The sequence below is a fragment of the Bidens hawaiensis genome, unplaced genomic scaffold (assembly GCF_021521415.1).
Source record: "Bidens hawaiensis isolate Kalapana, Puna unplaced genomic scaffold, B.hawaiensis_p1.1 tig00020528_1, whole genome shotgun sequence".
Taxonomy (NCBI): Eukaryota; Viridiplantae; Streptophyta; class Magnoliopsida; order Asterales; family Asteraceae; genus Bidens; species Bidens hawaiensis.
The window spans coordinates 307,933-323,406 of record NW_027493141.1 but is presented as its reverse complement, the minus strand read 5'-3'; the positions used below and the strand labels follow the sequence as shown (position 1 = coordinate 323,406).

Sequence of the window (15,474 nt, the reverse complement as noted above, 5' to 3'; positions counted from 1 at the left end):
AGATCCAAAGTGGAATGATTTGATGGAAAACTTTTCGCAACACTTTAGCCAGCAAAACAAACATAAACGAGATCCTTCTGAAATTTTAGATGTTATCCAACGGGATAATGAATCAGTTGAAGACTTCATTACTCGGTTCAATAATGAAAGTTTGAATATTGTCGGAATCAGTGAAGACATGTTGCGAGGTGCCTTTAGACAGAACGTTCGCTGTAAAAACTTGATAAAATGTTTAACTAGGCTCTACGGAATACCTAAGACATTGGATTCTATCATGTTTGCCGTAAAATTATTTGCAGCCACAAAAAGCGTTTTAGGACGTGATAGGTCTAAACAAAAAGCTAATGCAAAGGTTAAGAGTACCCTGCCTAATAAGCAATGTAAGTCCCGTAAACGGATCTTTCAATGTGATATCACCTAAACTCGTTGTTAGGCGGAATTTAACACGAGTGGATTCAGTAAAACGTAAGTAAAACACAATAAGAACACGATAAGATGCTTCAAAACACACGTATATTCAGGTCAGGTGCTTAAGCATAATGGGTTGCAAAAGCCAATACTTCTCTCACGTCTCTCTCTCTAACGTCTGCCGCAAATTAACCTAGCTACAAGGTTTATTTAGTAAGTACACACAAGCCCGATACTACCCAAAATCCCACCGAGATCCATGTGGATCTCGGTTTACAATGTAACCCTAAAACCAAATAAAAACCATATAGATATTAGCCCAATAATATCTCCCTTGGTTTGTATCTTTAGCTTCAATCGTGCTCAAGTATATTTGCATCCACTTCTTTGTATGCACCAGCCCACAAACCCGTACGAATGATCGACCCAACCATTCCTGTATACTCCTTAACAACTGGCTCGTATAATGGTTCAGCCATGATTTGAAAATTGCTATGAGTTTTGATATCTTTTTGCCGAATTTTAACAAATCACGTGGATCAACAATCAGGAACTGTCCCTTTCTTAGACGAATAACGACTGTAGGCGTCTCACCGTCATATGTCCAGAATTTCATTTCATCCAGTGCTCCATTAGGGATTTTTGTAGTGAGAGGAATGTGACTTACCTTCTTTATTACTGGCCACATGACATTGACCATGGTTTTCCCGGTTTTTGAATCACGAACCCCATTGGCTTTCTTTTAAAAGGATTCAGTTGTAGTCATATTAGGGAATCCACGATCAACTTGATTCTTTAAAAAGTTCCATAAGTCGATAGCCTTTTTATCGTTGTTGGGGTTGTAAAAAGGAGAGTTGATCAAATCAATCAGATCAACCTTTGTCCATGACCCAAAGTCCTTCATCTTCTTATAATACTCAGTCTTTCCCGGCTTTCTTTTGACCCACCACATGGATTTATCAATATCGTATCCCCATGACATAACTCGTGATCGATCACCATAATTATCAAAGAATCCCTTTTCAAATTCAATAATGAATTTATCAGGGTGATCGAAAGACTCCACATTTTGATCGGAGTTCTTCATTGTTAGAATCTTCTTTTTAATCCTCACTTTGTTCGGCTGTCTTTGGAGGAGCAACAAGATATTGTTCCAGTGGCTCAGAAGCATCAATATTGGAAGTCGACGCACACCAGAACCTCTACCTTGGTCATCACCAGTTTTCTTCTCACCACAATCATCACCACTCTTAAATTCATCTCCAAACTTCTGAATCAGCTTTTGTTGGAGGTCTAAGTACAGTGCAGTAAGGCCATCCATGCTAGCTTTGAGCTCCTGAATCTTTGTATCTTTTCAGTATTACTTGCTTCAAGCTCTTGGATTCGCATATCCTTCACCACCGAGTCTTGTTCAAGTTCAAAGACTCGACGTTGCAAGGATTGTACGTCAACTGGTTCAGCATCCAGAGCGATTCTCTTGCCCTTGTCTTGTAAGAACATGTATTTCATTTCTAAAATATGAGCAACTTTGTCAGCGGTACCTGAGTTTTGTTAATCAATTGGGTTAGATGATCCAGATGGTTCATTTATGGATTGAATATGCTCTTTAAACTCGGACTCATGCCTGATGTCATCGAATGTCTGGTCTTGAGTTCGTTGATCAGTAGTAGATGGATCTTGATCGGCTTGAGCTTCAATAGTTGCAGGCTCAGAGTCTTTGGATTGATTAATTGGTGTAGTATCAGTAACCAGCACACCTGGTCTCAGATCTTTCTTTCACCTTTTTCCTTGAATAAGATCGGTGTCTGGTTCTTCTTCAACATTGTCATTATGTGTCGCAGTGACTGATTGAGGATGTTTCAATGAAGTCGACTGGAGCTTTTCTTTGAATGCCTCAAACTCTTTCAATTGATCAGCAGTAGGCACTGATTGTTGTTCCTGGTGTTCGGTCTTCATGTGTTGTAGAGGAGAGCTATTGGGCTCATCATCATCAGAAATCATTTCATACGTAGCTGTGAATCGATGAGCCGGAGTCACATGTTTATCAACAATAGAGGCACTAGGACCAGTAGTGACAGCCTCTGTTTCAGCGAACTTTCCAAATTTAACCAACTGATGAAGTCTTTTGTAGACCACTTTGGCTCCCTTTCGTGACTGCTTCATCAACCCAAATGTTTTGGGTCCCATGGATTTCTGATCGAGGGTCTCTACAGATTTGATGAGGTTAGTCGAATATCATCAGTAGAAACCTCGGGTACATCAAGAACAACTCCTTCTTCTTGCCCTTGAGGTTTCTTAAAATTTCTTCGAACACAAACTTGGAATAATTGTAGTTCCAGTCCATGATCAAAGCAACCACAACCGACATATGAATGTGGCTTATATCATCGGAACCTCCCTTTTGTCCTGAGACACACGTGAAGAATGTGTGAATCAAGAACCTCCAATATGGATGTAATAGCTTCTTGATGGCTGGAGGGTAGGATCCGTCATATCCCATTTTCAATGCTATTTAAGCAAGAGCATCAGAATATTCTGTGGGTTAATCGGGTAGATCTTTGAACATCAATACTTCACGACTAATAGCCTCAGAGATAACAATAGGATTCTTCTGGATTATTGATTCAATCACCACAACTCCCCCAGCTCCTCTCTGATTAATGGAAGCATGATTCCAGAAGTCAGTCATCGTATTTTCGCAGATGACAGGCGTTTCTCGTAAAGCTGACGTGATGTCGAAGACTCACTTAAAAATAAACCTATTACAACTAATTAGATAGCGGTAAGCGGGTGTCGAATATAAAGAGTTTGTGGAAAATGTGTTACTAATTAGCCTTGTGATTTAAATATATTAAACTAAAAGCTGAAAATAAATTCAAGTATTTGGTTGGTTGATTTTATTAACAACTAGAACTGAAAACAATTTAACAAGTTTAACTGAATCAATAAAAAGAATTCTTTCTTCCGATTTCAGGTTTCCAAGATTGATAATGTTAACTTTTACATAGACATAGTTCGCGAGTGCGTTTGGTTGGGATAAAAGAGGACTAAGTACTTGGATTATAAAAACGCAAGGTTGTCTCTCGATAATCAGTTTTATATAGCCAACCCTAATTCTCTTCCAATAAATCTCGATTGCCTATGGCATCAAGAACTGATGGTCAAGAACACGAATTACACTATACTAACAATTACTAATCAAACTCATAATCACCATAGCAATATAATCATAAGATCAAAATACTATCCCACAAATAACATAAACGAATAACAAGTATTCAATTGAAAACCTTACAATTCGGGAGAGAACACAAAGAGAATTAGCCACACATAGTTTGATTCATCATCACATCAATTAGAGTATTCATATGAATCACAAACACCAAACTAATGATTACAATCACCAAAATATTGTTCTTGGACTCCAAATTCGTCTCTAGGTCGTTCTTGAATGATGGATATCCCAAAAGACAATGTAAAACCGACTAAAATAAGCAAAGTTTGGCAGTTACATTCGCCGTAGCGTGGCCCATGGTCACCACCGTGGGTCACGGTGGTCGCCACGGTGACCAGAGTGCCACGGTACGGTGGACTTTGGTCTGCCGGATCAAGTGGACTGTGGCCCACGGTCCAAACCGTGGGCCACGATGGTCTTTAGCCACAACTTCATTTTCTTCTCTCTTTTGACCTCACTTGAGTCTCTGGGCCCTTTGGTTGCCTCTTTACAAACCATAGTAGCTCCGGAACCTTCGTTTAACCTGCAAATAACCACAAAACAGTAGTTATCTAGTTCCCATGAAATTAACACTTAATGCATAGATTTTTATATCGATTAACCACACTTATGTGTGATACTCCGATGCACCCATCACATTCCCACACTTAACCGTTTCTTGCTCCCAAGAAACACGTCAACAACAATTATTTTTTTCCATTTTCAACTTATAACCACCAATCATACCATAATTCCCGTTCAGTCAAGGTCCCAATTCATACCCCATTCCCTCATGTCTATCGATTTGCACTAGTATACTTGATGTTCTGTTTAAACCATAGAGTTCTAATCAAACCTAACATGCTTTCGATTTTTACTCATACATAAAACACATATACGCATTAACCCTCTCTTTGGTGATCACACATACATTTTCACATATAACCAATTCTCCTCGCATACGCTTGTACAATCATCAAATCTCCACCTATGTAAATGCTTTGACATGAATACAAATCAAGAGGTCTTAAAACGGGATATAACGGGGCTAGGTGTAAGGGTATGGAAGGGAATATTTAAAGTAGCTCAAACGATCCAATCCGGATTATTGCAAAACAACTAAGTAAACAATGAAATAACCAACTATATACATCACTAACTTCTCTTTTCTCTCTTTTTTTTCACCACATAATACTTGACCATTGCATCTCTAACACAATTTTTTAAGCGTAATAAACATAATGCTTAATACATCCTATTGATAAATACTAAAAAAATTACAAATACAAAGAAACCTATTCAGACGGATCGTCTCGCAATTTAACATCGGGGTTGATTGAATGAAAGGATAGGTCCAACAATGTTTTCTAAAGGAACCAACCCCCACCCATATCATTATCCACACTCATATATGTAACGTATGAGGCCCAACCCCCAACACCCACACTCGCACTCATTCAGATGAGACTAACCTAATTGCCCCTGTCACTTTTGCATTCATGCCAAGCCAAGGTCATGAAATGCACTAATTGCACAAGTTCTATCGGAGAAATATCAACTTTCTCACCTATCCTTACTTTCTCAACGCGCAAGTGTAAGCGAACATGTTATGCAAGTTATAAAGCATGATAACCTTGATTAGAATACTATATAATCTCCTTTAAAAAAAAACTAGGCAAAAATGTTATTTAGGGAATTGTGACCATGAAAATGGACCCGAACCTTACCCCACCAATCTTATCACTTTCCGGTTTCTTTAAAATTTCTAAAATTAGTTTCTGATTTTTTATTTTATTTTTTATTTATTATTTTTTTAAACGAAAATTTTATAACAAACTATTACTTAAACACACCCGTCTTCCATCACAACCCACAATACTTAATCATAAGTATTTCATCCTCCACCCATCCACCCAAAAATAAGAAAGAAAACACAAATGATAACAACTATACAGAAATATACAGAACAATGTTCACATGGTATGACGAGACTCAATCAGAAGTAAGGCGGTTAGGCCGGCCCGAAGATGGACGTCATGAAGTCCGAAAATTGCCCAAAATTAAACGCCCCGTCGCCGTCGCTACTACCTTCTCTATGTGGTGGTGGTGGTTCCATTGAATGCATTGGATAAACCCACATTGAGTGATGAAGATGTGGTTTAGCATAACGTACAGAACCGTCATATGGTGGTAGGGTCGTGTAATCCACAATTGGTGGATCCGGTACAACCGGTTCACCTGCATGCCATTGATCATGCATGCTTCTGTTCCTATCATCCATATATCGCATGTTCATCTCGTGATCCCGCTCACAAACTTGGTCACGGTCCCACATCTCCAATCTATCATGCCTCTCCTTTTCCGCCCACACAGCATAAGCCCCCATGAAGGTCTGATGGGCGAATAAGGCACGAGACTCTTCTAACCAATTTTCGTAGGTTGAAGGCCTATGCCTTTCTACCACCTCATTCATTGACCCCATATGGGCCCAATTGTTACCATATGAATCATAACCTGCAGAATAATCCCAAACCCCCGTGTTGGGAACCACTACCACCACCTACATCTATGTACTCCGGTTCACTCATATCCTCCACTTCTTCCACTTGTTCATCCACCTCCGCTTCCACATCTTCTCTTATCACCCTCCATTTCACATTATTGCTCACAAGCTGATAATGTCTATTTGTTTGTGTATATATCCATCTCGGTAGATCCGTCAACTTGAATTCCTTGAACACTTTAGTCATTCCTACATAATTCTCATTAATCACATCATGATTCTTCAATAATGATGTGGTCAGTCGACAATGCGGTATTAACTTCTGCTTGTTTCTTTCGCGACTGCTCCAAATGTTGTGCATCACCAAATAGGGGAAAGAGATGAGTGGTTTCCCGCACATCAATGCGTACAAAACGGGAATGTCACTATTTCTTACAATTGAAATGTCTCCCCCCGACGGGGCACCACATTGGACAAAAAAAATCGTCATTAACAGTTTCGCTTTAATCTTCAGGTCATTTCTCTTAATCTGTGGGCTCAAACCCCGACCCCCTTTTAGAACCTTTGTCAACATGTTGTGCCATTGTGGATGCTTGTCGGGGCTTTCAAACAAATCTTTGACCGACGGGTCACATACGAGTTGATCGATTTACTATCAAATAGGGTAATCTAATTAAACGTGTCAAATGACATAACAACTTCACGTCCACCCACTGTTCCGATTAGTTTAATGTCGTAACCTTTCTTATACGCGGGACATCTCAACGTTGACACCCATTACTCAATCTCCCTATCATATAAGTATCATGCTCTCTATCATAACACTTAAGCGCCGATTCCCAACCTAACGCTTCAAATTTATCAAATATCCTAAATGCCTCAAAATCGGGGTCGGTCACCTCTTTTTCGCACATATACCCCTCAATCCTATTATGCAAAGTGGCCATTTTATCCGTGAACAATTCCGGTTGCCATTCTAATGCATATGTTGACAACACTTTATCCCTCCAATTGGGTTTTTCAGTTGGTATTTGCACTCGTGCTTGTTCTTCGTGCAGTCTCTACCTTTTTGCTTGGGCTACTCGGCAGCTAGAAGATGAGGCCCTCCTTTTCCCTTTTTCCGAATTTCTACCCATCTACACACAACAATAAACCCAAACAAACCAAGTTAATTCAACATATTCATTCCCACACTTGCTTATTACTATGGTTGTGGATATTTAACCATTAGTCAGTTAGCCAAAATTTCAAAATTTGCTTCAACACATGACTTTCAAATTATCAATATAACAACCATATATTCCAAGTACTTATCCACTATCCACAACCATAATATACAACCATTATACTACTTAATCAAACAAGAAAGTGGGTTTATTTTAATTCAATTCTACCTTAACAAATATTTCAATGTGTACAAGAAAATTGACGAAGAACATACCTTGGTTGTTGAATAGGGTGAAAACTAATTCTTTCTTCACACAATAATAAAAACCCCCAAAATTTTCTAAGAAATTCGTCACCCCAATGCGCAACAAATGAATTAAAACTTAATAATTAGTGGAATTAAGCTTGGTATTGTTAATCCTCATGAAAATCCAATCAAAATAGGGTTAAAAATCTTTGAAATTGATGGTTGTATGAGAAAGTAGGATGGTGAGAGTTAGGGTTTGTAAAGGGAATTAGTGGTGAAGATGGAGAAAAGTGATGAATTTGGTAGTAAATAATGTAGGTTGATGTAATATGTGGTTTAGAATGGTTTAAAAACAATTAAATTTTCTTTTATTTAACCAAAAACGGTTCCCCAAGTGCAGTCTCGACCGCACCGTGGCCCATGGTCAACACCGTGGTCCACGGTGCCATGTTTCTTTCCGTCAGTCAAAGGTGGACCGTGGCCCACGGTTCACACCATGTGCCACGGTCAAGTTGTGTCAAAACGGGCAGACCACACCGTACCGTGGTGTGGTTTGCCACCGTGGCCCACGGTGTCACCGTGCCTCACGGTCCCGTTACCGACCGTGGTCCACGGTTCACTTAATAATTTTATTTATTTATTTGTTTATTCTTATTAACAAATAATCAAAACTTAACTTACTCATAAAAACTAGAAATGAAATAACTTACTTATAAAAAATAGAAATAAAATAAAATTAAAATTACCCTACCCCCCATTAAAAACCCGAGTTGTCCCCAACATCGGTATGGAATTCATAGAAAAATTTCCCACACTTGATTTGGACATACTCCAAAGCGAGAAAGGGTAATTTATAAAACCAAATTTTTAATTAAAAGCAAAACTAACTTATACAACATACCTGGACCTTTACGAAGTGGAAACATCCGGTGAGCTTAGGAGGAAACTCACCTTATCATCTTCAAGCATATTAAGATCTTTACCTTCTAGGTATGGTTTGAGGCGATGTGCATTCACAACTTGTTTAACTTGATTTTGAATATCTTCAATTTCAACATCACCAAACCTCCCTACTCTTGTAATGATAAACAGACCTATCCACTTGCTTTTTAGATTCCCGAGAAACAACTTGAGTCTCGAATTGTACAACCATAATTTTTGCCCAACTTCATATGCTCTCTTCCTTATCTTAGCATTATGCACCCTTTTTAACCTTTCTTTATAAGCCGAGGCACATTCATACGCTTCATCCCGGATTTCCTCTACTTCACTCAACTTTAACTTCCTCAACTTGCCGGCTTCATGATAATCCATATTAACGCTCTTAATTGCCCATAATGCCCGGTGAGCCAACTCCATAGGTAAATGGCACCCCTTTCCATACACCAACCGACAAGGAGTGGTCCCAATCGGTGTTTTGTAAGCAGTTAGATATATCCATAATGCATCATCCAACTTAACCGACCAATCTTTCCTATCCACACGAACCGTTTTCATCTAAATTTCCTTAATTTGGCGTTTGGAAACTTCAACTTGGCCACTCGTTTGAGGGTGGTAAGGTGTTGCAATTCGATGATTAACACCATAAGTTTTAACAACTTACCAAACATGAAGTTCTTGAAGTGCGATCCCCCATCACTTATAATTACTCTTGGGATACCAAATCTTGAGAAAATGTTGGCTTGTACAAACTTGCACACCATGGAGTGATCATTAGTTCTTGTTGCAACCGCTTCAACCCATTTCGAAACATAATCAACCGCAACATGAATGTATAAGTACCCACACGAGTTCAGAAATGGGCCCATAAAATTTATGCCCCAAACATCAAAAATGTCAACCACCAAAATGGGTTGTAAAGGCATTTCATTCGTTGACAATTCAAGCAATGTCTGGCATATTCATTAGCATCTTCGAAAAGTGTTGGCCAATAGAACCCGCATGTAATTACTTTATACCCCGTTTTAGAGCCACTAAAATGGCCCCCACATGCCGAGAAATAAGCATGTCTCAAAATCTCATGCACTTCATTTTCAGGTACACATCTTTTAAGAACTTGATCAGCTCTAATCTTGAAAAGGTCCGGTTCATCCCATATGTATTGCTTGACTTGGGACATCAACTCTCCGTTTCTTTGACCAATGTTCCGGAATCGCACCCGTGGCTAAATAATTAACATAGTGTGCATACCACGGTGCGGTTGAGACGACGAGCAACTGTTCATCCGGAAAATTTTTATTTATCTCCATCGGATCATCAACACTTTCAAGTGGAATCCGATACAAGTGATCCGCCACTACATTCTCACAACCTTTCTTGTCCCGGATTTCAAGATCAAATTCTTGCAAAAATAACACCCATCGAATCAAACGCGGTTTTGCGTCTTTCTTCTCCATTAAATATCGGACTGTGCTATGATCCGAATACACCAAAAATTTACTTCTCAAAATATACGACCGAAATTTGTCCAAGGCATACACCACCGCAAGTAACTCTTTTTCGGTAGTGGTGTAATTCAATTGTGCCTCAGATAAAGTTTTGCTCGCATAATATTTCGCCACCGGCTTTTTATTCACTCTTTGACCCAATACCGCTCCAACTGTTCTATCGCTAGCATCACACATGATTTCAAACGGATTTTACCAATCCGGTGATTGCAAAATGGGTGCTTGAACCAACTTTTCCTTCAAGCTATCAAAATCTTGCAAACGTTCATCAGTAAACGCAAAGGGGACATCCTTCAATAAGAGATTACATAAAGGTTTTGAAATTGCACTAAAACCTTTAATGAATCTCCTATGGAATCCGGCATGTCTTAAAAATGATCTCACCCCTTTGACATTTTTCGGTGGTGGCAAAGATGAAATTACTTTTATTTTAGCTTGATAGACTTCCATTCCCCTACTTGAAGCCACATGACCCAACACAATGTCCTCTTGCACCATGAAGCAACTTTTTTCCCAACTCAACACCAAGTTTGTCTCAACACAACGTTTTAAAACCTCTTGTAAATCATTGAGACAAGAATCGAAAGTTGAGCCTAAAATGGAAAATTCCTCCATAAAAACTTCAAGTGAATCCCCGACCATGTCAGAAAATATGATCATCATACATCTTTGAAAAGTGGCAGGGGCATTACACAATCCAAATGGCATTCGCCTAAAGGCAAATGTGCAGTATGGACAAGTGAAGGTGGTTTATGTTGGTCATCGGGATGAATTGCAATTTTATTGTAACCCGAATATCTATCCAGAAAACAATAATACTTTTGACCAGAAACTTTTTCAACTATTTGATCAATGAATGGTAATGGGAAATGGTCTTTTGAGGTTGCATTATTTAATTTTCTATAATCAAAGCACACTCGCAACCTGGTTACCGGTCGGGTGGCGATTTGTTCACCATTATCACCTTTTATTACATGGATGTCAGCTTTCTTGGGCACTACCTATTTTGGGCTCACCCACGCACTGTCCAAAATGAGATAAATGATCCCCGCATCCAACCACTTAATCACCTCTTTTTTCACCACTTCCCGCAAATTCGGGTTCAATCTTCTTTGAGTCTCCCTTATTGGTTTAGCCTCCTCATAGGTAATTATTTTATGCATAACAATCGAAGGACTAATACCCTTTAAATCTGCAAGTGTCCATCCAATGGCAGCCTTATGTGCTCCCAAAATCTTTACCAACGCCCTCTTTTGATCTTCCTCCAAGTTAGAAGCAATGATTACTGGAAGGTTTTCATTATCCCCTAAGAATGCGTACTTCAAATGACTTGGAAGTTCCTTCAATTCAACCTTTGGTGGACACTCCAAAGATGGCTTTGTGTCCGAATTGATCTCCGTTGGCAAAATCTAAAATTGATGTGTCCACGGTGGTCTTCCTTTTTGCATAGCTAAAACATCTTGTTTTTGTTCTTCCATCCTCAAAGCACACACGTGTACCTATTTAGAATCATCACAATTATAAGCTTCCAAACAATCTTCATCGTATTCATGAGGAATACAATAATCCACCACATCTTCCATAAAACATTCTTCACCACTCAAAGAATTAGCAACGTTAGTAAAAACACTAAGGCGCATTTTTCGATTACCAAACGCCATGTCAACGGTACCAAATCTACTATCAATGAATGCATGGGCAGTGTTCAAAAATGGTTGACCCAAGATAACATATTGTTGCTGACTTGGGTCACCCGATGAATTATCTAACACCAAAAAATCCGTAGGATAATAAAAATCCTCCACTTTCACAATTACATCCCGCACGATTCCACGAGTGAGTTTATGAGACAAATCCGCCAATACAACCGTGGTCTCAACACGTTTCAAAGGACCAAAGTCATATTGGTCATATAACCCCCCAGGAGAATGCTTACTCCGGCCTCAAGATCTAGTAACGGCCTAGACATTTGAAAGTAACCAACTTGAATATTAATTAAGGGCGTTCTCGGATCTTGAAACTTAGGGGAAGATCTCCTTCTAAAACCGCACTTACCCGCTCGGTTAAATCCACCCATTTAGGCACTTTTTGTTGTCTCTTTTGGGTGCACAATTCTTTCAAAAATTTAGCATACGTGGGTACTTGGTTAATTGCCTCAAGTAGAGGTAAATTCACTTTTACATGTTTAAACACCTCTCACATATCCTCCTTTTGAGGACCCCGTTTAAAAGTTACGTTTTTCTTACCCGGGTCAAGCAAAGCCGAAGGAAATGGAAATGCATTTGGTTCGACTTCCTTACTTTTATTTTTAAATTTGAAGTTTGACCCGAAGCTTCTAACGGTTTTTCAAAAGTGACATGTTTAGTGGGTTTATTAGTTTCAATTTCATCATCACTTTCATTACTCGTAATGTCCTCAACTTCCCCATCAACCACACCTAGTGAAAATTCAGTTTTGTACTCTTTACCACTTCTTAACACACAAACATGGTTAATAGGAACGTTACGGGATGAGCTATGGGAAGGGTTTACCTTGGTGTTTTTTGGCAGTTGACCCTTGTTTTTCTTTAACTCTGACACTTCGGTTGCAAGTTGACCCATTTGAGTGGTCAACGATTGGATGGCTTTGTCTCGAACTTCATCCTTTTGCATTCGAGCTTCATCAAGTTGATTTCTTTGTTGCATGTCTTGTTGCATCATCTTTTACATGTCCATAACTTCATTTCCACGTGATGAACTTTGACCCGCGGACCCACTTTGACCGCCACCCCTTTGACCTTGAAACCTTGATTATACCCGCTATAAAAATAACTTGATTGTTATTGTTGGCGAGGAACATAATTGCCTTGATTCCCTTGGAAATTCGGGTTGGATTGAGTAGCCGGATTTTCGTATTGAAATTTTGGGTGATTTCTCAAACCGGGGTGGTAAGTATTGTAGTTCATATTGTAATTCCTACCACCTCCCCCTTGAAGTGCATTCACCTCCTCCACTTGTACTTGACCCACCGTACACACCTCCGAAGCATGACCCAAATCATTACCATTCGTACAAACATTGTTTACCTGATTAGTAGCTTGTACCCCTCCTTCTTCCACGACTTGTACTTATGGCCTTCCAATTTCCGGCTTGGCTCTTCTTTCGGTTTGAGCCTTTCTCTTTGATGTAACCGCCATTTGTTCCAAATATGCCCCATCATCTTGGTCATATTTAGTACCAAATGTGTCATTTGTGATTGATCTCAAATCTCGTTCGTCGTCCATACTCAACCCCTCATGAAAAGCATTCAACAATTCCCAAAGAGCAATACCATGGCAAGGACAATTCTTGATCATCATGTTAAACCTCTCAAATGCTTCATGAAACATTTCACCCGATTGTTGTTATAAACTTCTCAAACTACTTCTTGCATAATTTCTCTTTTGGGTCGTGTAAATTCTTCCAAGAATCTTTGTTGCATCTTGGCCCAAGTATAAATGGATGCAGAAGGTAATGTGTAAAACCATCTTTTTGCCTTATCTTCCAACGAAAATTGAAACAAGACCAACTTAACCTCATCCGACGAAAACCCTTGACCCCCAATCGTGTTTCAAATTGTGTCATATGCCTCCAAGTGAAAGTAAGGTTCCTCCGTTGCTAGACCCATATACTTTGGTAGACTTTGGAGGGAATTGATCCTCACCTCAAATTCCTTCTTTGTTGATTGTGAGGAATAACCACCGGAGACGGATTGTTAGTGATTATTGGTCGAAAATGAGCTTTAATCCCCCTTACCATCTCTCTTGCATGCCTTCTTGGTACCCCCATTGGTACTCTTGGTTGACCCATTTGCCTATAGACGAGCCTTGTGGTTGGGGCATTTTTTGTTGAAATGGTTGATCTTGTTGTTGCCCTTGTGGTTGCACTTGTTGTGGAGCTTGTTGTTGTTGAATAACCGGTTGCGGTTGAGCTTGTTGTTGAACAACCTGTGGTGATTGTCTATTAAGCTTTTGCACCAGTTCCGTTTGTTAACCTTGTGCATAAGCAAAATTTCCTTGATTCACATGTTGACTTCCATCACCACACATGTAGTAACCTTCCACTTCATATCCCTCAAATTCACTGTCAAACCCATACCCATAACCATCACCTTGTGTTCTTGAATATGGCATGAAAGGTGGTAGTTGATATCGGTAACTTGATTGTGGTTGTTGAAAGGTTGGTTGTTGGTTTTGTTGAGATGATGATGCACCAAAGGTAGAGAAAAGGTTGGTAATAGGTGGTAATGTTTATGATATTGAGTAGGTGAAATGAGCAGCTATAGGTTCGATTGTGTGAGTTGGTTTCAATTCACTTGATGTAGTAGGTGTGGTAGTAGTGATCGATGGAGGTGAGATGGCAATGTTTGACCCGAAGTAGGAACTGGTGAATCCATGGTGCTATTGGATGCAGTTGGAGAATCAAGAAGCTTGTTCTCCCTAAGTAACACTCGGTTTCTTCTAAGTGTTCGTTCAATCTCAGGATCGATAACTAGTGGTGATGACCTGTTAGAGCCTCTAGTATGCATACACCTGTAAGTACCTGCACACTAACACAACCAACATAAACCCGAAAATAACAAACAAAAACTACTAAAGCTAACACACGTTGCGCACTCCTCCCCGGCAACGGCGCCAAAATTTGGCGTGATGTTGAAGACTCACTAAAAAATAAACCTATTACAAATAATTAGATGATAAGCGGGTGTCGAACACAGAGAGTTTGTGAAAAATGTGTTATTAAGTAGCCTTGTGATTTAACTATATTAAACAAAAATCAGAAAATAAATTCAAGCATTTGGTTGGTTGATTTGATTAAAAATTAGAACTAAAAACAATGTAACAAGTTTAACTGAATCAATAAAAAGAATGCTCTTTCCCGATTTCAGGTTTCCAAGATTGATATTGTTAACTTTTACTTTTGGTATGAACTACATAGACATAGTTCGTGAGTATGTGTTTGATTGTGATAAAAGAGGACTAAGTACTTGAATTATAAAAACGCAAGGTTGTCTCTCGATAATCAGTTTTATATAGCCAACCCTAATTCCCTTCCAATAAATACCGATTGCCTATGGCACCAAGAACTGATGGTCAAGAACACGAATTACACTATACTAACAATTACTAATCAAACTCATAATCACCATAGCAATATAATCATAAGATCAAAATACTAGCCCAAAAATAACATAAACGAATAACAAGTATTCAATTGAAAACCTTACAATTCGGGAGAGAACACAAAGAGAATTAGCAACCTATAGTTTGATTCATCATCACATCAATTAGAGTATGCATATGAATCAAAAAAACAAAAATAATGATTACAATCACCAAAATATTGTTCTTGGACTCCAAATTCGTCTCCAAGTCATTATTGAATGGTGGATATCCCAAAAGACAAGGAAAAATCGACTAAAATAAGCAAAGTTCGGCAGTTACATTCGCCTTACCGTGGCTCACGGTCAC

The 15,474-nt window shown here is 39.1% G+C and overlaps 2 protein-coding genes across 2 annotated transcripts; both read right to left on the bottom strand.

The window, feature by feature from the left end:
- Positions 1-7,186: 7,186 nt before the first annotated feature.
- LOC143561071 (uncharacterized) lies at positions 7,187-9,036 on the bottom strand. The gene is made up of 2 exons (XM_077049220.1): positions 8,491-9,036; positions 7,187-7,261 (listed from the first exon to the last, which is right to left on the bottom strand). The coding sequence occupies exons 1-2, from the start codon at positions 9,034-9,036 to the stop codon at positions 7,187-7,189; spliced, it is 621 nt and encodes a 206-aa protein (XP_076905335.1).
- A 590-nt stretch (positions 9,037-9,626) lies between these two features.
- Positions 9,627-12,586, bottom strand: LOC143561070 (uncharacterized). Its single transcript, XM_077049219.1, has 4 exons — positions 12,518-12,586; positions 11,003-11,395; positions 10,183-10,277; positions 9,627-9,951 (listed from the first exon to the last, which is right to left on the bottom strand). The coding sequence occupies exons 1-4, from the start codon at positions 12,584-12,586 to the stop codon at positions 9,627-9,629; spliced, it is 882 nt and encodes a 293-aa protein (XP_076905334.1).
- Positions 12,587-15,474: the final 2,888 nt, after the last annotated feature.